At 34.2% G+C, this 24,067-nt stretch overlaps 3 protein-coding genes across 3 annotated transcripts in view; 1 reads left to right on the top strand and 2 right to left on the bottom strand.

Annotated features, from left to right (window-relative positions):
* Positions 1–540: 540 nt before the first annotated feature.
* LOC123686019 (protein bunched, class 2/F/G isoform-like) lies at positions 541–5,255 on the top strand. The gene is made up of 3 exons (XM_045625932.1): positions 541–1,709; positions 2,310–2,358; positions 4,520–5,255. Exons 1-3 carry the CDS (start codon positions 988–990, stop codon positions 4,694–4,696), a joined length of 948 nt encoding a protein of 315 aa, XP_045481888.1. The 5' UTR covers positions 541–987; the 3' UTR covers positions 4,697–5,255.
* On the bottom strand, positions 5,251–13,427 carry LOC123686018. The gene is made up of 5 exons (XM_045625931.1): positions 13,253–13,427; positions 12,203–12,686; positions 11,218–12,150; positions 8,295–8,937; positions 5,251–5,478 (listed from the first exon to the last, which is right to left on the bottom strand). The coding sequence occupies exons 1-5, from the start codon at positions 13,368–13,370 to the stop codon at positions 5,368–5,370; spliced, it is 2,289 nt and encodes a 762-aa protein (XP_045481887.1). The 5' UTR covers positions 13,371–13,427; the 3' UTR covers positions 5,251–5,367.
* A 2,043-nt stretch (positions 13,428–15,470) lies between these two features.
* LOC123686471 (ephrin-A4-like) overlaps positions 15,471–24,067 on the bottom strand; it is a 236,284-nt gene continuing 227,687 nt past the window's right edge. Inside the window, exons 3-4 of the mRNA XM_045626635.1 lie at positions 20,043–20,291; positions 15,471–17,904 (exon numbers count right to left, since the gene is read on the bottom strand). Coding sequence (XP_045482591.1) covers positions 17,771–17,904; positions 20,043–20,291 — 383 coding nt within the window. The 3' untranslated portion in view covers positions 15,471–17,770. The remainder of the gene's footprint in view (positions 17,905–20,042; positions 20,292–24,067) is intronic.

The following is a 24,067-nucleotide window of genomic DNA, read 5'->3' as shown; positions in this document are numbered from 1 at the left end:
AGCTTGCCAGATGGTTCTTAAAATTTGAAACTCTGAGGTACTCAGAATAAGAGAGATAGGCCAAATATATGTTATATATTCGAAGTCAGGGGAAAAAGAGCTAGTCAAATATAGAAATATATACAGGGTGTTCCATTTGAAAAAATGAAGTTGCCATCAATATCTTGCCCACCCTGTATATATTTCATTTTGTGAAATTATTTTAAAAAACACTAGTCGATTCCGTGAAACTTTTATAAAAAACATTTTTTTGTACCTCTTTTATTAACAAAGTTAAAGGGGGGGTCAAATTATAGTGAAAATCCCGGTACTTCCGTTAGTAAAATAAAATATAACTATAAAGGCTGCAATTTTTAGACAATTTAATTGAGTACACGAAGATTATTAATTAAATTCATTTAATGTTTTCAATTTATCAACAGGAACTTATTTTCCTTGAAGAGTTTTAAAAGCTTATTATTTTGAATGAAAACAAAATTTTTCACTGTTCCAATTTAGAGGAGGGAAGAATTGTTCCTAGAATAATATTCATGGAAATTGCCTTCGGAATAATGAAAAATATTACGAATAATTCATAACAGACTTCTCAATTCAAGGTTTTCCCTTCGATCGAAAAGAAAATTATCGACGTTGAATATTTGAATGCAAACGCCACAAGGCAGTCCCGCTGAGTGATTACTTTCACTGAAAAGCGATGCGTACATTTGGAGCCAGTGCTGTATATTGAAGCTTACTGCCGCAGCGGAAAAACATCAATGCTGACGGGGGAAATTCATGCGCGCGCTTTACCCTTGAACAAATGGGGGTTTCAACTACCCCAAGATGTGAGGTTACTCCAGACATCCTGCTGAATTCTAAAAAAATTCAGGATGGAGGTAGGGTGAGGAGAAATGTTGTTCAGTTGAAAACTGATAAATAAAAGGACTAACGTTTTCGTTTCATAATCAATTTAGATTCAGTTCGGATCAAAGTGGAAGTTCGGTGAAAATGTCTTCAGGTATCGCCAACAAGAAGAAATTGAATGTGATCCATCGTACAACTAGTGAAACTATTAGATTAAGTGAAGCTGATATTTTGGATGAAACAGTGCACATAGCTCCATTTCCTTCATCGTTAAGAAACAATTCTTCTCTGCACCACTCAAGAAAGAAGGTCCAAAGTTCCTTTCAGATAACGGATGTCTGTTTGACACGTCCAGATTTTGGGGACGAATCAGCTGATGATCTGGACGAATCTCACACCGACGAAAACTCAAGATTCACAGATAACGAAACTCCGAGCTACTCGGAGGACTCCAGAGATGCCGAAGAACATGGAACAACGTCAACATTCGGCCAAATGTCCACAGCTGCCACCACGGCTCCAATTTCTTCGGCCTCTATGAGATCAAGAGAGGAAAAATCCAAGTCCCTCAGTAGCGATTCGCAAAACTCGAATTCCTTCAGCAGAGGGAGATGGACCTGCTTGGATTATGTTGATAATACTCCCCAGTTCATCGATATGAACATTGCTGACAATGAGAAGTTCGTTAACCAGTATTTAAAAAGTTCTTCAGCTTTGAAAAATTGCGAGTTATTTTTCGAGAAGAAATTTCAAGATGTTTTACAATTCGATAAGAACGGCGTGAACTTCAATAAGGAAGAGGTTGACGATGCTTATAGGAGAGTGGCTAATCTTTTGACAACGAACAAAGTGGCGAAAGACACCAAGTAAGACAGTTTTTATTTATTTTTCTTGCCTTCAAACTAAGTACTTGAATATTAACTTTCAATCTATAAACCACGGTTCAATATAAGCATTTAAAGAAAAAAACGTGGCTTCTATTGCAAATATTCATAAAAAATTCATGTCAACTCAATTAAAGTTATACCTTGACGTAATGTTGACGTGAAGAAGTATGTTTACACTCGCTTTACAAAGGTACAATTGTGTCAATGTTTACCTCAGTTTTTTAGTTGAAAGACTAATCAATATGAATGAGGCCTGTCAAAATGTGTCAGATAAAAATTATGAAATTGGATGTGAATTTCCTAGTTTCCCCTTATTTGATCTATCTAATAATAAGGCATTCTCCAAAAAAAAACATTGCTTCTGTTGCAGATAATTATTATGAATTAATGTATTTTATCTCAAGGTACACTAGTTATTCTTTTGTGAAGTGAATGATTATGTTTACAAGAAAAAACCGTGGAAAAGAATAATAAATTGTTGATATTCATTGACTTTCTTCCTTATAATTTTATATGATAGCTGTGAAAATTTGTCCAAATTTATGGTCAATATGAATTTCTCATTTTGTTTTTTTTCAGTATTGGCGGGAAAGCCACTGCCATCGACTCCAAAATTGAACAAGCTATGGTGAGTCTTTTCTTTTTATTTTTGGATCATAAAAAATGTTTCTCAGTTAAATTCAAATTTCTCTTATATTCGAATGTGAAAAAAAAAATATTGAGAAGTTGACATCAGTTATTCATTATCATTATTTGATTTATTGAGTTAGGAATTTCAGAGTTAAATTTTTATCCAGGAAATAAAAAATCCATATGAAGCCAAACCTTTGTCTCTATGTCAAGTTTCTCATGATTTTCGGCGTGTTTTAAGAAAAATTGTATTTTGAATTCTATATGCAATTTCTTGCAATGAAGCGCGAGAAATTTTATACAATTCGTCAAAAAATATTAGATTTTTAGAAAAAAAACTACATAATTCGCTCCTAGATAACAATCTTTCTTTCACTTCAAGCCTTCAAGGTATCAATTTTCAATAGATACAGGGCCGGCGTTAAGGGTGAAACAGTGAAGCGACCGTTTTAGGCGCCTCTAATAGAGAGGCGGCAATTCGGCCAAGTTTGTTGGCCGCTGTTTTATATTTCATCCTTGATTCTTGAAAACAACATGAGGTTGTTCCGCTCCGCTGATTTTGTCATTTTTCCCCGCAATAAAAATCTCCAAACTGCCTGCATAATAAATAACACAAGGCAGCCCAACCAATATAAAAATAATTCCCTATTACCCTCTTTGAAAGAGGGATAAAATCATTACGATTTCGAATCACCCCCATTTATGTTATGCGATTTTTCACGGTTTTCGAGTTATAAATTTTTTTATGAAATTAAAAATGTAAAAAGGCTAATTCACAGTTTCTTAGTATGCTTAAACACTGCGCCCAACAGTCAGCTTTTAGAATCATTAATTCAAAGTCAGCGAGGTGGAAAAAATCAAAGAACTCGACATTTACTCAAAAATTATTTTTTTCCATTTTAAGATTTTTCTGATACATCATGATGTGTGATTTATTGCCATACCTTTTTCTTTTTTTTACCTAAAACTTTTTCTAACATATGAAGCTAATTAATTTTCAGCATTTTCTATCATAACTTGATCAGAAAAATCTTAAAATGGCAAAAAATTATTTTTGAGTAAATGTCTAGTTCTTTGATTTTTTCCACCTCGATGGCTAATTCTAGTAAAAGTAGACTGTTAAGTACCATTTTTTATTAATGATTCTAAAAGCTGACTGTTGAGCGCAGTTTTTAAGCATACTAAGAAACCGTGAATTAGCCTTTTTACATTTTTAATTTTTTTCATTAAGTAACAAAAAAAATTTCACAGAGAAGTCTTGAACTTTTTTTTCATATTTTTTTTAAATGGTCAAGTCGAAAATTCTCAAAGTTCATAAAAAAAATTCATGACTCGAAAACCGTGAAAAATCGCATAACATACATGGGGGTGATTCGAATAGCTCATGACACGAGGGACCTGTTTTTTTCTTTTTGACGTCAATCTCTTTGGCACCTTGTATAGGAGTTGGATTTTTTATGTTTACGATATATATAAAATTTGTTTTTCGATATATTTGTCTTATGTTTATGTATTTGTTCCGTCTTGCTGTTTTATATTATTCAAAAATCTTGGAAACACTCGGTGTAATATTTGATTATCCTTCATTCACTAGAATTTAATTTTTTCTAGGCACGATTGCGCGATTTCTCATCAGAAGCAGAAAGTTCTGTATTATCATTGGAGCAGAAGCTGTTTTTTTTTGGGAGGGGGTTGTTTTGATTATAAGGCACATATTGTTATGGATGCTTTTTTAGAGGGGCCGCCGAAAAATTGTTTGCTTCAGGCGTCAAAATTACTCGAGCCGGCCCTGAGTAGATTGGATACTAGTACTAGTGTACGTTCTTGAGAATGCTTTCTAAAAATGCTTTGATGATAAGCTAGCGTAAGTGTATTTTTTCGTGAGGATCCTAATTCAAATTGCCAAATACACATATTTTGCATTTTGTTGACCAATAATAATAACCTATATAATATAATAATAACCTTTTAAGGATTTGGAGTGATGTGTAAATTTTTGAACTTGAACAACTCACCCACATTTATAATATATTTGATCAGTTCCTTAAAATTGATTGTTTGCAAGAAAGAAATTTGAATTTTTTCTTATGTACCGTAAAAATTGCTGAACTCCATCCGAAGTATGAGAGAGTAATTATTTTGAATATTTTTCGTTCCAGGATCTTGTGAAGAGCCATCTGATGTATGCTGTCAGACAAGATGTAAACGTCCTTAAACTGAAGATATCCGAATTGTTGGTTAAAATCAGTCAGTTAGAATCGGAAAACTTATATCTGCGTGCAAAGGCAAGCCCGGAAGTTCTCAAATTATTGGAAAGAAGAAATCAAGCTGCGTAAGAGAAAATTCTAAACGTTCGACCTTTGACCTTCTAGCCCCATGGATTTGTTTTCCATGTATATTTTGCAGGATTCAATTGCACCTAATTCATAGCGCTTCCACCAAAATTATTTTTCAAAGGTTGTTGGAACCTCCACCAATTTGTAGCGAACATTGAACATTGAAATGTTTATAGATATTCGAGATATTTTTATATTCCCAAAAATGAAAATTTTAATTAGAATTGACAGGAAAATTGTATAATCTGTGAAAACTGTGCCTGGCTGAAGATGGTCGAACGTTAAGAACAATTTCTTCCTCTGGTTTTGTTACAAGACGGAAAGGTGCTAATATGTGATGAGTTAGAAGTGACTGTGGAATATTTTCAGTTCTCTACATTAACATGTTCATAAAACACACTCAATTCTTGTTCACCCTTGCTTGGAAAAAAGGATAATAGGTTATTCTGACGAGCGAATATAAAAGAAAAAAGAGAACACAATCAACCATATTTAGGTACTCTATGATATGGAAAGACCCAAGAATGATTATAATGTTAAATAAAGCCCTTGAAAGTAATTTGTCATTTTTATTTGATAAACAACCTATAGCTAACAGAATTATTATCCCAAATGTGATTTTGAATATTTAGTTATTTAATATCAATTTGGTGTGTTTTTGAAATTAAATATCAGCTTTTGGCCATATCTTGGTTTATGATAATCGATGGTGTCTTCATTATATTGTAATAAAATTCAGCACTCTCTTCAGGCATTGGCATTGGAAGTCCCTCTGGAATTACCTGGAATCACCAAATGTCTTAATTTTTCTTGAAGCTAATAAAATAAAAAACTTTTCTCTTGCATTTCATTCTACTATCATGATATCAAAAGCAAAAAAGTTTATAAGGTAAATAAAACTACTATTATCATTACAGCTACCTTCTTCAAATGAATAGACAGAATCAAAAATATAAAATTCTTTCATCTACAAAATTGAATGAAGATTTCAGATATTTTTCAGAAAATATATGCCTAAAAATATGCATCTTAAAAAATCTGAACATGCAGTCTGGATAGGTGTACCAATCCTGAAACCATTTTGTTGATTCGACAAGATAGAATATTTTATGAGAATTTGGCTCATACGATGGTGAACAATCTCTTCAAAAATCTATGATAATTGACTCAATATTGAAACTGGGCGATAGTTAACTATATTGTCTTCAGCACCATTTTTATGAAAAGAAATCACCCTAGCCAGTTTAAGCAAAGATGGAAAGTAACCAGAGGAAAGTGACGAGTTCATGAGATGGGCGACATTTTCTGCTATTAGATGCACGCAATTGATTTAAGAATTTTTGTCGAGATCAAATCAAAGCCCTGACTTCCCCCATTCTTCAAACTGTGAATGACAGACAAGACCACAATTGACGTTACAGGAAAAAAATAAAAATTATAACTCAGCAATTTATGCGAGGTGCAAGCCCTAGAAATGGAGGCCCCAAAGAAATTGTGCACCGACCTCTGAAAAATGTTTTCCGAAAGCTTCGGCTTTTTGGACAAGAAATTAATTCATCGTTGATAATGAGAAATATAGGTTTTTTATTTTTATTCACCTCACGTTCATCGTAGACAAGTCTCCAGACTGTCTTGTTGAGGTTATTGGATGAAATAATAATATTTTTGTTATGATCTAGTTTGATCTGTTTGATCAACTGAGAATATTGTATTTTGGCTATTTTATATGAATTTAGAGAGTTTGATCATGTTATATTTTGTGAAAGCCGATAGAGGTTTCGCAGACGCTCTCTGGCCTCAAGAATAGTGGAGTTGATCCATGTTGTTCTCTTTCTGGAAGGATAGTGTATTTTCCTCATTGGAGAAGCTGAATTGATAAGCGACTTAAGCATATCGACAAACTTTTGAATATCAAAATCCAAAAATTCAAAATCAGTTTCAGCAACAACAGATGAAAGCTATTCTAAATTTTCAGATGATACATTCCTTGAAACTTGAACACGATTATTTTCAATATGCAAATAATTTTGTGAAACATATTCGAGAACCACTGTTTTGTGATCACTTAGATATGGCTCACAAACAGATAAATCGACACTATCTGGATTACCGTTAGTGACAATATAGTTAAGTTTAGTAGCCGATGTACAACCTTGATTATTCGTGAATACTTTAGTAGGCTCAGAAGACCCGATATGTAACATAAGAACAGATCACCTTCAGATTTTTTTCTGGAATCTTCAGCGTGCAGATATTTTGTTAAAATCACCACATATAAACAAAACTTTTGAAATTGGGGCACAATAGTGAAGGACATATTCTAAAGTAGTCAAAAATAGGTAAGGTCGTCTATATACACTAAGTAAACTAAAGGAGAACTTTTCAGACTTAGACATAGCTCAAAGCTATGTTGAAATGGTTAACAAGATGACTAATAAATTCAAATCCTTAAGGTATAATATGAGTATTAAAATACACTATTTACACAGCCACTTAGACCGTTTTCCAGAAAATTTAGGAGACATGAGTGAGGAATAAGGTAGAAGAATTAAAAGATATTAAAGTTACGGAGGACCACTACCAAGAAAGATTGGACATGCACATGATGGCAGATTACTTCTGGAGTTTAACAAGGAACTGTTTAAAACACATTCAAGAATGTCGCGAAAAAAAAACTGTTGAGTGACTATTTGATTTCTTCAATGTTTTTTTTTGTTTGTAAGTACGACATAATATTGCATTTTGTATGACTAAAATAAAAATTCGTATCTACTTTTGTTTTTACACTTATGGATTTGAATTAAAATAATGTAACTTATATTTCTCTAGAATTGTATATCTTAAAAATTTGAGCTCCTAGGTAAAAATGAATATGTTATTTGAACTCAGGACATCGAATTGATTTAGAATCAGCTCGAAAAACTACGACACCAAAACAGCTGTTTCCCTGTGAATCAAAAAACATATGGAATCATTCTTGATCTAATATTAATATACACTTCAATCTGAGATAGAGATCCCCGAGGAATTTCACGTTTGCGTAAGATTAACGTACACCTTAAAAAGCTGAAATTCGTAAGGAACAATCTATGGCCCAAACTGAAATCCATTAAAATCTGATGATAATGGAGTAGAAGATAAGGCTGTTACAAGGATTTGCGGAAACATACCGACAGACAGATTCGAAACCGAAAATTGTTCAGAATATGATCTGAAATAATTTTTGCGAGCGGGAATATTTAATTCGAAAATATTACAGAGCTTTTATTACTTTCATTGAACTCGGAAGCAAAAATAGTCGCTCTAGAAGTTGAAAAATGCTTCATTATTTCTGAATGTGCGATAGCGAGAGTCAATGATCTGGGGACGATCAGAGAAGTAATGTTGAAAGTTTACGTAATGCTAAATAGCCGTGATACGCTTCCTACTCAATTTCAATGCGAAGAAGCTGTTGCTGAGAACCGTTGCAATTAGTTCAAACATTCGTCGTCCACCTTTTTTTATTCCTTATTGAAATATTATGACACGATCAACGTTGATTTTGCGGATGTTACCACTTATTACAACATGTGAAAAACTTGATTCAAGCAATGATTACCTTGGTACTATTAGTAATAACTGTCGGACGGCTTAAATTTTTACTGGATGTCTTTTTAAAGTTGACCTCAACTGCGGACCGTAATAGATCTACCTTCGAAGCACTGCCACGTGCCCTGGTGTCAATGTTGTAGCTTCCTCTGCGGAAACTGTTCTTTTCGAAGCCAATGGAGTACTCCCTGCTTTTGCCTAGAGAAGACACGGATCCAATCTGGTTGTATTCTATCATCAAACTTAGCCTTTCATGACTAACCATGGTGGCTTGGTCTTTGAATTTCGGTTCTGGAGGTTCAACATTAACCTTACACATTTCTCCATATTTTTCCTCTTCTTCTCTGTCTGTGTCAAAGTCCACTTTGGCTAAACATACGTAGTGGATGACTATGTAAAGCATTCCGCAAAAAACAGACATGATTCCCATCAGTTTGAACGCTTGGCGAATTCCAACTTTTCCTATAATGTAACCTCCAACAAAGCTTCCACTTCCTCTTCCTATACTGAAGTGAGCCATACCAAGGATTCCTATCAAAGTTGCCAGGAGGTTTTTTGGAGCAATTATGGCACAATATGTTGCTGCTGCTACCCACATTAAGTGTACTGATATGGATTCTAAGGCTTCGAATGGAAAACACCACCATGCACTCCTGAAAATAAACGAAATTCAATCATTTGCTTATTCGAACACATTGATCTATTGACTTGATCAGGTTGGTATGTCTATTGCATATAAGGAATACAAAAACCGATGGACAAAGAGTGAAAAAATATTTGCTGAACATATGTTTTCCGTTTATAGATCAAGAAAAAGCCCATAGTCTTTTTGAACCCAAACCTCACAACATCTACTGTCAAATACTTTGTAATTACAGAAATCGTCAAAGAAACCAAACTACTTAAATTGAAGAAAACACCTAGTATGGATATTGCTGACAATGAGGAGTTCGTTAATCAGTATTTAAAAAGTTCTTCAGATGTAAGAAATTACGAATTATATTTCTAAAAGAAATTTCAAGATTTTTTACAATTCGATAAGAATGGCATGAACTTCGATTAGGATGAGGTTGATGATGCTTATAGGAGCGTTGCTAGTCTTTTGACCACGAACAAAGTTGATAAAAATACCAAGTAAGACAGTTTTCGTTAATTTTTCTTGCCTTCAAACTAAGTCCTTGAATATTAACTTTCAATCTATAAACCACTGTTGAATTTATTTATTATCGAATATGATGAAGCATTTAAAGAAAAAATCGTTGCTTCTATTGCAAATAATCATTAAAAATTAATATCAACTATTATTAAAGTTTTACCTTGAAGTAATGTTGATGCGAAGAGGTATGTTTTGAAAACACTCGCTTTACAAAGGTACAATTGCTTCAATGTTCATGTCAGTTTTTAGTAGAAATACTATTAATCAATATGAATGAGGCCTATGAAAATGTGTCAGATGAAAATTATGAAATTGGATATGAATTAGTTTACCCTTATTTGATCTGTATAATAATTAGGCATTCTCCAAAAGTTTTCATTTATTTTTCTTGCTTTCAAAATAAGCCCTTGAATATTAATTTTCTATCAATCAACCACGGGTTTTTGAAGTCGAATATGATAGAGTGTGATACTCTTTGGTATAATAGTTTGCAAAATTTTCCTTATTCGAAAAGTAACGAAAAATAAATAAGTATAAAAGTCCAAAGTTCTGAATTCTCCCAAATATAGAAATATATTGACAAGCTTTTAATTTTTTTTTGTTTTTTTTTGGGAAATTTAGAGAAGTTTGAGAAGTTAGAGCGATGTTGAAAAATAAGGGTTGACGAAACAGGGATGACAGAAAAAGGTGAGGGACAAATTCGTGGAAAAGGAAAAAATTTCAAACAAAGAGTAAAAAATTAATGAAACCCTGCGTAGGACCCTATAGGATTGTAGAAATACTTGGTCCGGTGAACTGTAGAATTGAGAAATGTGGGTGAAAAAAAGGATGAAAATAAGTTGTACACTACTTGAAAAGTGATGACTTACTGACTTAGTCAATGAACTGGTAATGGTTAGAGGGCAGCTCTATCAAGAGCATATTGATTTATACATTAATATTGTGGAAAAGCTTTAGAGAAATAAGCTGACGAAGAAGTTGGGATCAGGATTGAACTGACCCCCCACCCCCCTGAGAATCCTGAATTCTGCAATGCCAGATGAATAGGAGCACCGTTGACGTCAGACCAGGGGTTTTGGACGTCGAGTATGTAATCTCAACTTCAAGTTCTGCCATCACGTAATATTCGAAGTAAAGAGTGTTAAAAAACACTCGTTCTGAGGAAATTGATCTCAACTGCAAGTTCTGCCTTGACGTAATGTTTGTAGTGAAGACGAATGTTTCGAAAACACTCGCGTTACGAAAGTACAATTGTATCAATGTTTGTGGCAGTTTTTTATTAGGAATCTTTATATGACATATGAACGATGTCTACTGTCAAATACATCAAGCTACTTAAATTGAAGAAAACATCTGGTATCCATTGGCGTCGTTCGAATCGAATAGGTCCGTCCGTAAATAGGATAACTGCCGAACGAAAAAAACTAGGAACTTGAAATTTTCAGGCTAGGTTCAGATCTTGGATGCCGCAGTTAAGTACAATGATGGGCAAAATCTGAGCAGAGTTGCCGTGAATATAGCCGTTTAAATTTTTTTTTCAATTTTTATTAATGTCAAAACTACATCTTCGTTCCAGTTTGAAATTTGTACTTGGATGCAGAAGGAGAATTTAGAGCCTCGTGCAATCAGAGCCATATAAATACGAAGAAGAATAATCAAAAAATTTAACCAATATTTCCGTAACCAGACTAGGAACAGACGAAGAACCGAAATTGGTGTTGAGGAATGAAATACCAATTGTTATTGAAAATTAATTTCCTAAGTTTAAAATACTTACTCGATTATTGAGTATCCTACCAGTCTCAAAGCGTGTGCGAAAAATGCGACAATGATTATATTTATGTGTCCAACAGTTTTCGTGATCTCATTTGCACCATACAAAAATGGCAAACTGCTCAAGGTGCCAACCGTAACAGTTATTCCTAAGAGGTAATTTGGAGCACCAAGATCTCTGAGATAGAAGAAGAGGAAACTTTCAATGAACCCCCATAGGTTTCCTAAGATGCAAAGAGCTGTAATGAACACAGCTATTGATGGTATTGTCAAAACATATCTAAGGTTCTTGAAGACGTTATCTGCAGGCAGCTGGTCACCTAGAGGCATCATGTAAACTGCCATTGCAGAAATCATGAGTAGAGCATCGTGTGCGTAGAACGCAGGAGAGTAATCTGTATATCCAAGTCTCTCACTGTTTATATCAATTAGTATTCCAGTGATTGGAGAGAACAAAGCCATTCCCAAACTGGAGAATAGTTTCTCCTTTCCAAAATCTCCACCATACCTTTCGATCATGTTCAAAGCTATAGGATCCATTATAGTGACACCAGCTGTCATCATGGTATTGGCTAAAAATCTAAGTATGAAGTAAATCCAAAAAATATTGGGTTCACTTTTGTTGAATTCTGGGGGACATATATCTGGTCCACCGGATCTGAAGTTACATTTTTGCAATATGCAATCATTGGAGTAATTCTTGAGCCTGACTTGCGTACTGACATTTGCCGATAACACCACCCCTCCACATCTCAAATCTCTCTCGTCCAGTTCCGGTACGTTGACTCCAAACCTCCTCAACAAGTTTGGTGTGAATCTTTTCTTGAGTTCCATCACTTTGTCGTCTTCTGAAGAATCCAAATACATACCGAATTGTTCTATTGGATCTCCAAGGTTGTCATGCATGTCCAAAGTAAACTGTGCTACAGTACCATTCCTGAAAATTGTAGGAGGGGATTATTTGATTCGAACAAGATTTTTGGACTTACTTTTTGAGAGTCCCTTTGCTGTTTTTCTTACCCAAGTGAAAAGTGAGATCGTCTGTGTCTGTATCAAGATTAACTGGTAAAGTTTCATTCTTTTTCTTCTTCTTTTTGAGGAGGCAGTGGTCAACGCACATATCTAACACCACGTCTAGTTCTTCTTCAGCTGGACACTCCCTGCTAGGACATGGACTCCACCAAACTTCGACATACAGTTTTTTCGGATGCGTTATAACGTAACCTGAAGGAACAGAACCAGGTGTTTCTTGATGTGGTATGAGTAGCAAGGAGTGATGAAGAAATGCGGTAGCCATGAATGATACTATAACTACCGATTTGTATTTTCCGAATTTATCAACTAAATACCCTGTTACTGGAGGAGCCAGGAAAGTTGTGAAAGGGAGAGCCAAATAAATAAGTGCTATTTCTTCCATTTTTATTCCTATACTTTGCATATGGATGGTTAGATAGGGCATCAGAGAAGAGGTAGCTGAAAAGTTAAGAATTATGCAGTTGATTCAATCTTCTGTCAGTTTTCAAGAGTTATTTTATTCAACTCAATTGCCTTCCTTTTTCCTACAAATCTTGTAACTCTTTTTCAAATTGAGATTCATATTCTTTTCTTTTTAATTTATGGTTGAATTTGAATATCAAGTAGATCTTAAAATACATGACATATCATTTTGACAAATGTGAATATTAAACTTAATTTTCAACGTTCATAGTCCTTTTGAATTCCTATGTATACCTTTCAGAAATATTATTATTTGAATTGTTCACAATGATTTGAGGAGAAAATATTGTTGAACGAATGAATAAACATGATGAGTAGGTACTTCCTCGTAGAATAAATAAGCAAGTCATAATAAACACTACTTATAAACAGTGAATGAAATTGTGTCGTTACAAATTTAATTTAAATTTCATGTAAGTTAATTTTAATTGAGCAGTGTATATCCTAGTTCCCATTTCATTTTTCCACATTTTCGACATTTTTCAAGACTAAATAATAAAAACTGAGCAAGTGTCAATTCGGATTTAAAACAAATAACTCACCTCCGTATAGAAAAAATAATGACACTTTCAACATTATGAGATTTCCATTGATATGAATCTTGATTTTCTTTCTTTCCCCAGGAAAATGGTTCATTTCAGTGGACACGTCCTCTCCCATTTTGTCACACTAACAGTATAATGTTTCTCAAGATATGGAAGGGTTTTGATTTTTTTTCATTGAAAGTTCGTGTCAAGATAGCTGATTGTTTAATCTTAAAGTAAACTTCATGTTTACCTTTTTGATCCATTTTTCCTTCTGAAAAGATAGAGAGAGAAAATTAGAGCGATAGTACTACCGATCGCAAATCTTTGTGAGGAATGCATCAAACTTCGTTAGAATTATGAGTTTTTGTCCTTTTCATGAACTGAAAAAGTTTTAAAGAATCAACCCTTTCAAAAATGATCAATTTTTCTGTTTTAAAAATTGTTCATTGAAGTTAGAAAGATTTCCTGAACATCCTGACATCTCTGATTGGTTGCATAAAGTTGAGAATTTGAATTCGAATTTTTTTTAAATATCCAATAATTCCATCAAAATCCAGTTTAATACTTAGTAAAATACGTTCTAGGAATTATACCCAAGGAATTATGGAGGAATTGATATTTAATTAATTACTCTCAATGGAATGGAAAATATTATTAGTAAAGTGAGTAGAAGTAAGTAAAAATATTATTAATTACTTATAATCAAAAGAATTAGGACCTGTGAAGGTAATGTCAAACCAAAGTTCTTTTTGAAATTCATAAATTGAAATAGAACAGAATAATCAATCTCAAGTGTGTTTTAGCTCCATCTATATGTATAGTGGTAAACTTAAATCGATACGTTAGGAGAGACATCTGTTGGCACAGGGTAAGTACTGCTATATTAACGAGAGGCAAGAAAACTCTTCGGAATAACCGTTAGTATGAACTACTATCGGTAGATGGCAGCAAGGACTTCAGTTTGCTGAAATAAACTGAATTTTAAAACAGTTCTTGGGCTTTCTACATACATTATTTTGCAGTATATATTCCAAGAACTAACAGAAAAAAATTCCATTTACCTAACTTCCAGGGCTAGAAGACATTCACTTCCAATATTAGTTGCTATCTCCCATTTTTCCCTTACGATATTCGGCTTAAATATTTAGTATAGGGTGTCCAAAATTCGTTGCCTAGTGAACGGATCTCAGAACCAATGGATTCTACTGGAAAAAGTGCCTGTAGAATGTTTTTGTTTCATGTTTATAGCACCGGTAATGAAGTGATTCTATCGAAAATCAAGCCCGAAAATGTGCCATTTTTTTTCTAGCTCAAAAGGATTCTGAGATCCTCTCAACGAATTTGATACACCCAATACAATGAAAAATTGAGAAATTATGAAATTGGAGTAGTTGAAATGAATCGACTGAATCAAAAATAAAATAGTACAATTGTTAGATTCGTTTATGTACCTTCGTTAATATTGTTATTTTGAATAAGTTGTTAAAGTGTTGTTGTTAAGTGTTTTACTCATTTATAAGATGTTTTTTTTGCTTTGCGAAGTCGCCATATTTTCCATCTCCTTACTTCTATCTAACTAGAGTTTGTACGGCTTCGTCTGTACGAAAATTCATCTTTGATTGGAGATTTTGTTTTCCCCTTCAATCCAATTTCAATGAAACAATGCTATTTGAAGCAGAGCTCAATGAAAACCCCAAGAAAATTCCTTTACTTTCTAGTTATTATACTGATAGTCAAAAATAAAGCAGGTACCTCTCTTCTAGCGGATGTAATTTTTTTTTGACGAATATATTCAATATGCAGATATACGATTTCTTATTCTTCAGTTGAGTTTCAGAAACACTAAATCCTTTGTGATCATTTTGTATGTTTTTTTTACATAAAAGATAATTGATATTGATGGAGGGCAATTGTTTGTGCTGGTTTGATTTTTATTTATTATTTTATATTACTTTATGAGTCTTACCTTCGGCTTCTACGCAAATGCTAACTAATGATTTGTCAATTATCACTTTCATTGAGTTGCGCAAATCATGATCTTTATGCTTATAATTGATTTGACAACTGACAAATAACTTTTCAAACATTCTGCTCAGGTGTATCAGTTATGACAGACCTATTGATTTGAAAGTTTTTTTTGTTGAACAACTTTTTGATCAACGTTTCAAAAACCGGGCATAGGTTTGATAGTGAAGGGGTAGGCTTTGAAATGACGGGGTGAAATTAAACAAAATTCATTAAGAAATATGTTTATTGATCTATTACAAAGGAATGGGAGACATTTTAACATACGACAAGGAATACTGCCCATACATGTTTGCTGAATACATAAATCAGGCAACAGAAACTTTTTTCACCATTAAATGCTAATCTTGTCTTACTGGCTCTGTATACGGAAAAGAAAGAAATTTTCTTCATTGTAGTTTGATCTATCCCTCATGCGGGATTTTCACAGATCTATAAGACAGTAGAAGATAATTCGTTTTATGCATACGGTAGTGCTACTAAATCTAAGTTGGATACTTGACATAAATGATATATTTTCTTGAACATCTAAATACATTCAATGTAGTACAATACACTCAGTTAAATGAACTTATTTTATTAGTCAAAAATGGTAAAATCGATAATACTGCGGTGACACGAGTAATTATAGTCTATCTCCAACAAAGATTCCGAAATATATCGCCTCAATGATCTGAATGTTTTGAAAAATGTGTGAAGGTATTACAATTTATAATTATACAATGAACACCTTTTAGTATAATATTTCTTCTTTCATTAGAGATTCATTCAGTTCAACTCTCTGTTGAAGGTCAACTACGAGTTTTCATTTATTAAACTAAAGTACTTGCAGATCTGCAAATTATACAGAAAATGCTTTATAAAAAAGAGAGGACGGATCCAAGAACTGAGTATTGAAACTAGGCTTATGAATGAAAGAGTTGGAATTGGTTGACCAGATCTGCAATTGTGAGGACAAAGGACTAAGTGTGATAAATAAATAAATAATGTTAAGTACAAAATACACACTGCCAGTTTCTGTGGCCTTGAAAGAATAAAATCTGCTGTATGCCATAGTGAACAATTTATTGGATGTAGGTCAATCCAATTCATATGTACAGGCCCAATCGGATCGAGATTTCTCATCGATTAAGAAAGTTAATACATTTACACTTAATAGTATGAGGATTTCCAGCAATTAAATGATATGCGATACAGTGTTATTGTCACATGCAAAGTTATTGTTCAAAATGGCTTCACTTTTAACTCGAAAACTTATATAACTTATTTCAAGAATACATTAATGTCTAGGGAACAAACTACTGGATTAAACAGAGTTCAAAAAGATATTCAGAAGCGAAACACTTCTGCTGTAATGGATCAGAATAGCCTGAGCCTTATATGCTAACTGACCAGATATTTATGTAGGCATACATTATACTGCAATCATACAAAATACTCTAAATACTGAATGAACATTTAAATCACGTCTTTCACAAGTTCCGTGATGTTTTAATTCATTTTAATATAGAGCTCTAAGTGACACACAACTATAGTATATGGGTGATCGGGGTCATAATTATTCTAATTGTAATCTTCTATCAGATGAGTTCTTGTTCAATTTCTCCCACATATTCCCCTTCCGAATAGATCACAAATAGATAAATAACTTATTTATCACAGAAGAAAATTTCTTGAAATACGAGTTGTTTTTTGAATGAAAACATTCAATTCGTATTATAGATAGTACGAATATCCTTGACAGCTATTTGATAGAAGATTAAGAATATTATGATGCGAAACAATCTGAAGAAACTAGATCATGTAAAATATGGCATATATTCTTTGTATAAATATTTGTCTTATCAAACCTACAGATTTTATTCGAATATATAAGTGATTGCTCGACTCTACAGAAGAAATAATAGATAATGGTACAATTAATGGTGAGAGCAATAGAAAAAATTATATTAACAAGCGTTTTAAGGTAGTAAATATATATCACTTTTATGTATTTACAATACAAACATTAAAAAATATTTTACCAGATTCCACATTATTCGTCTTCGAGGCTCCTTGAAGCAATTGCACGTTCTGAATCGAATAAGAAAAAAAGTTCCTCATGGTACATGAAAACAGCTGTCGAAAGTATGCATCAAATTTCGTATTCGCAGAAAAAATTTTCGAATAATGTGCAATCGGTTATGAAAGGTCGGAGCACTCCAGTGTTGTAGTCTTTTAAAACATTTATCACAAATTCTCTCACAAAATAAGTTCATTTTGGAATATCCACTTGAATAAATAAGTCTTCTCTAATTTGAATAAATTATATACACTTAGGTTGTTTTTTTCTGTCGGACAATATCTCGGAACACCACCAACCAACGTTTGGAACACTCACCAGGACAGGACACCTGACCACAAGTCGCTACATCTGCGCACGCGTTTTTCTCTCAATTTACAAAATTTTTACAAGTATGTATCAATGTGTCTGACTGTTGTACGTGGGGACATACCCCTTTGTTTTGCTCACCGCCATTTTAGACATGCCACCAAAGCAACTAAGACGAGAATACTAGAGGGTGCTGCAGACAGCCATACTCCAGTGTTGTAAGTTAGTTCTTCATTCTTGACTACTTCATTTGGATGTTTATCATACTCGTCTGTAACAAATAGAAAGGTAGTTAGAACCGAAATTTCCATCTGGAATATTTAGGGCAGATGAAATGATGTGAGATATCTTGAACCTTTGCACATCCCTCATGAAAGATGAAGCAAGAAGCGCATAATTTAAGATTATTGATTTTGGTATAAAAAAACTAAGAATAATTTTTCTGGCTGATGTATTCATCAATGCGCATCACGATTCCAAGGTTTATTGTGTTCCCCATTTTCAACTTCCGAATGAACTTCCTGAAGTAATTTATCCCTGAAAGATTCCGCCAGAGTATTTCTCTTTCGGTTTCCCCCTCCTCTCGCAACTATGCACCCATAGGTACATTTTTTATACCACCCAATGATTTTGGGCCAAAAAAGGTTTTCGAGCTCCCTTTCTGGCAACAGTTTAACTGTCCTCTTCATTTCCTTTGATTTTCGAATGATCTGGTACCCAGAATAAAAAGACCTTATTATTTCTGCCTAATTCATTGCATTTCCTTCCTGAATAAACTATAATATACTGCCCCACAAGAGTTATGGATATCGTATTCAATCGTTTTGAAAAGTATGTAAGCTTCGAGAAAATCGCTGTAAAATCAATTAAAACTCAATAACAACTTGAATCGATCCAATAAAAATCAGTATGAGACATTTCGTCAATCTGGTCGCCTCTCTTCTGAAGTTTGGTTCTTTGCATATGCTTCATGAATGTTCTTATTTCGAAATGGAGTCAGTTTATCAACGGCTTCGATTTGAAACGAGTTTTCTGAAAATGTCAAGACGTCAATTAACAAACGCTGAGGCTAATAGGGCTATCGGAATGCTACAGGGTGGCCTAACTCAGGTTGTTGTAGCGGAAAGGCTCCAAGTCAGCCAAAGTGTGATATCTCCACTTTGGAATAGGTACAGAGAGGCAGGTTCCGTGTTTGAAAGACCAAGGCTTGGTGGGCGACGAAAGACAACACCTGTTCAGGATCGTTTCATCACCGTTTCGGTGAAAAAAACCCTACATCTACGAGTAGAATGCTACGGAATACTCTTCAAAATGCAGATGGGGTCCAAGTTTCCATCGAAACCATCAGACGACGTTTGAGAGAGGTGAATCTAGGTTCTAGACGTCCATCAAGAGGAGTTCCATTAACACGTGACCATAACCGTCAAAGACTGGAATGGGCAAGGCAACATATCATAGGAACGATCATTGGCGTAGTATCCTTTTCACTGACGAATCCATTTATGGACGATTTTCAGATTCTCGAAGAATAAGGGTATGGACAATCCCACGCATACCCCACAATCGTCGCTATGTCCAAGAAGTCCATCCATTCCGAGGGGGTAGTGTTATGGTATGGGCCGGGATATGTTTCAACGGGCGCACAGATCTACACATTTGTCCTGGGAATATGAACGCCCTACACTAGAGGGAGCATGTCATTGACAATGTTGTGCCAAATTTTCACGTTGCTATTGGTGAAACTTTTCAATTTCTAGACGATAACGCTAGACCGCACCGTGCAGCTAGTTGAGAATGCGCGCGAGGAGCTTGGCATTCCACATTTACCAATACCTCCGCACTCACCAGATTTGAATTGCATAGAACATGCATGGGATATGCTCCAAAGAAGATTAGATAATCATCAACCTACCCTAGAATCTTTAAATGATCTGAGAGAGCTTCTACCCCGTTTATGGAACCAAATTCCTCTAGAAATGTTTAACAACCTCGTGTGTAGTATGCAAAGAAGATGTCAAGCTGTTATTGATGCCCGTGGAGGTCACATATTGTATTGATAGTCTTAAAATGCTTGAATTCTCTGATAATAAAATTTCGTTATTTTACTCGATTTTTCTTAACCATCCTGTATACGTTGCAGACCTACAGGCTAAAATTAATTTCATTTGCTGCAACTTGAAATCATATTAATATGAATTTTCATCACAAAAATCTCATTTAAACTATATTTTTTTTACAATTTAAGTCAATATCCCTAACTCATGTGGAGCAGTTTATATTCCCATATAAATTTCGAGTTCACTATCACAATGGATTGCAATGCCACATTTCTGAAAGTTTCTTGCTAGGTTCGATTCCACGCATCTGTATAGATTTGCAAGTATTAGATTACTGATTCAATTTACTCACTTGATTTTTTCGGTGGTTTCCGTGAAGGAATGGGGTCAGTTCTAGGATTCCACGGTGTGGTTGTCGTGGTAGTTGGTCCAGGAGTTGGCCTAGTTGGCCAGGAGAACGGAGTCGATGGCATCATGAATCTCGTGGTAGAAGTGGTGGATGTCTGGTTTTCAGCACAACAGACTTTGAAAACTATCTTCATGTTATGCGTGAGACATCGTCCTCCTACTCTCCTGTGAAGGTCGTCTGCTGACGAGGTGGCTGAAAGAAATATAACAGTTAATTCGGAATTCCTTGTTCGTTTTGAATGGATCAAACAATTCTTCAAGGTTATTCTCGAAAAGCAGAGAATGAAGGAAATTGGTCACAACTATTCTTATTGGATGTTGCTATAGGGACAGTATGAGTGATTAGTAGATACTACTTATGGCATAACCTGAGAATGAGTGACAACTCTTCCAATGTAGAGCCATGTTATTTGACTAACAGAGTATAGTTCCGGATTCTAAAGCTTTGAAGGCAATAATGTCTTCAGCGTTGAAGAAAAAAAAGTATTTGGTAGTCACTTCTCGAGTAATATAATACAGCTTAAAGGGCTCCTTAGGATAGTAGATTATGTAAATCTTTGAGAAACCAAGCAAGATTCGAATCCAACGCAAAGAAAACTTGGCTCATCAGAAATAAGAAATTGAAAGAGTAGGTACTTCAAGATAACTAAGCTTACTCAATAAAACACATGATAGGTGAGCAAGTCATTAAGCACCTAATTTCGAAGAATGATGAGGATAAAAATATTTCTGTTGTATTTAACTCTTTATGTGAATCGAATGACTGATGTGAAATGTGATTGTATTGTGGCATGAATGTTCATTGTTAGCGCTACAACAGGCAATAACTCAAACGGATATTCAAATTTCGCTAAATTAAATAAGACCCTGCCTTAGGTGCGTATAGTTTCACTTTGTTCATATATACCCTGGTCACGCTTAGTATTTGAATGCAAAATTGATTTTTCATAGTTAGTGAAATCTGAACGCCACCAATAAAAATTGTGAAATTTTCAGTTTATAATTTGGAACTGTTAATTTCAGGAAGTGTCAAACAAGTTTCATTCGTTCAAAATTTCTTTTGTTTTTCCTAGACCTTATAATTACTGCTTTGGATAGGATTAATTTCCTAAACTGTTGCCCTCAGAAAAAAAAACTGATTATTTATTGTTTTGTTTTCAGTAGATCCCGAAATCGGCATAGACTAAGCATGTAGGATGACCTAAGGGTCGAAGAAAAGGAATTGAGTATGGTTTGACCCCTTTCAGGGTTGGGTCACTTAGGGATCTCCCTGAAGTTATTTCCCAACTTTAGCCATCGATGGACCTTGTCAAGACTTTAAAAGTTGAATGTTAGTTTTTTTTTAATTTCTAATAGGTTTTGGGACAGATATTTACAATTCAAATCTAGTTTTCCTTCTAGTTTATGAAAATTCAAATGTTTTCTTCGATGTTATTTCCTGAGAGGACAACTAGAAGGCTAAATATGAAAATACCGGGAATTTCACGTTTGCGCATAATCAACTAGTGGAAAGTGAATATTTGAGGTTGCTACCAGGATGTGCGGACATACAAACAGACAAACAAAAAAAAAAAGTTATTCAGAATAGAAGTTGGAGGTACGACGAAAAATTGAAAAATTCCTTTAATAATTTCAAGAATAGAATGTCCTATATGTGGGCCGCAAATGATTTTTTTTTCGATACAGGGTGTTTTTTGTAGCCCTACTTTGTTGTGATGCATATAACAGTTTATCGAATCTTTATTGATCTTCTCTACAGATTGGGTAAATAAATACCAAAACTTATAATTGATTATTTATTCATCACAGTTCACTGGATCCCATAATAATTTGAATTTTCCTGAGGATTACTGAAGAATTGTTTGACAAGAACCCACAAGGAAACCATAAAGTGTAGTACTGGACCATAGTTTCTTCTCACATTTTTCTAAACTACCAGTGGTTCACCAAAAAAAAAAAGTTCTGGTGGAAAGAAGCGGGTGCTCTTTCAGAAAAAATATCACCCTGTAGATGATGAAAAAAAACTTGAACTTTAATATAGTTATAAGACAATTTTTGGATGCAAATTACTCAGTTCAGTTCTTTGATAACTACAGTATTGAAATTTCGTGACGAGAAAGATACAAAAAACCGAAAACAATGGGCGAGTGTTTACTGATGACGAATGCAAAAATCACAGATGGCAAATGAGGGGCGAAACCGACAAAGCGGATAGATACAGGAAAATAATAAACCTTGTACATTGACGTGCAATAAAAGTATTTTGGTTTATTTCATAGAAAAAAAATTATTTTCGTCTTTGCGAGAATTCTGAAATTTTATATTTTGGAAATCTTGGGGGCAATTACCCCCAGTACCCCCCATTTCTACGCCATTGTAATAAGATGCCCTAATAAACAGTGGTGTAGAGGTTCAAATTCTGAAGTAATCAATATTGCGAAAATTACAGGGAGCGTTCAGTTTCATTTCCGAACGTTCATCATATGAAATAATGAAGCGAAACGAAATCGAAAAATAGGGGTGAAAGAAGTATCGGCGGTATTTTCCACGTGCATTCAGGAATCGCAAGCACAAGAAACTTTGTCTGAGGATTTGCCCGTAGAATGATTTACAATGGTTAAAAACATCAGCTTTGTTTTCATATCCGTTAATCCTTGCCTTTTCCCCTCGTTTTTACCTTTTCACAAATTAACACGAACATGTGGGTTTCAGATTTACTCGCAACCCGCACGAGAGGGTTCAGATTGAATGGGCCAGACGAAGCGATTAAAAAGGGTATATTTTTTGATTAACATCAACTGTCCCTAATGAAAGTTGTTAAATTATGAGGTTAACCCCCCTACCTTTCGGGCTCTTTAATATATCATCGATAAGAAACATCTGTTAATGCTACTACTAAAACGGTATAGACATCACTGATCCCATAAATCCCTAATATAAATACTAATTTGGGGGTTTGAGATTGAATGAACCACCCTACGTCGAAATTCTTACATATATTCGACAAATTGTAAACAACGCCAGTTTTTTTTTAGTGAAATGTCTGCATAAACATCGAACAAATCGGTATGTTTCAGTCTCACGGTTATTATATAGGGTGGCCTGTTGAATTCCAGCACGAGGTTCCATGAAAACATGATCGTTTTCGTAAACGGACGGTGACATTGGTCAAATCTATTGTCAAATTTGGCACAACATCGACAGGTTTCATAAACCTTTGAATGACTAATCAACTTGTTGATTGTAGTTTGAAATTTATGGAAGCGTCAAAAATGAATGAAATTGAACACAGAAATGATTTGATCGAACAAATCATGAAACCCACCACTTGACTTTAGATTTGACGTCTTTGACATTGATCAAATTTTTAGAAACGCTGAAAACATTTTACGGTTGACATAAGATACATTTTGAACAGTTTGACAGTTTTTTAGATCAGATTTGGGTTTTCAGTCAGAGTAAAAACTACAGCATCACTTGAAATGGAATGATACACGCTTCGATATTTTTTCATTGCGATTAGTTGTGAAGTTAGGTATAATACAAACTTGTGTTTTTCAGTGAAAACCATAAGAATTTCTATAACAAATAGAATAGCTTTCTTTCCCCATTCAAAAATATATAACGTGATATATTAATTTCTTAACAAAATATAAACAACATCAAAACCAAATGCCTATTTTTGATAATCTGTGAACTTCAGATAATCAAAATATTCGGGCACCACCAAGGTCTCCGAATTTTCAACCATTACATTTTTTCAACATTTTCAAATTGATAAATGTTGTTCTTTATATGTGACCAAAGAATAAATCTAACGGGGTTAAATCCGGAGACTTTGGTGGCCACAAAATATTTTAATTATCTGAAGTTCACAGATTATCATAGCACTTGACACTTGGTTCATTTGCCGTGTGAAACCGAAACTTTCAATGATTTTCATAGTTTATCAAAATGTTATATAATATT

This window comes from Harmonia axyridis, chromosome X (genome assembly GCF_914767665.1).
Source record: "Harmonia axyridis chromosome X, icHarAxyr1.1, whole genome shotgun sequence".
Lineage (NCBI taxonomy): Eukaryota > Metazoa > Arthropoda > Insecta > Coleoptera > Coccinellidae > Harmonia > Harmonia axyridis.
This window is presented reverse-complemented; position numbering and strand designations above follow the sequence as displayed.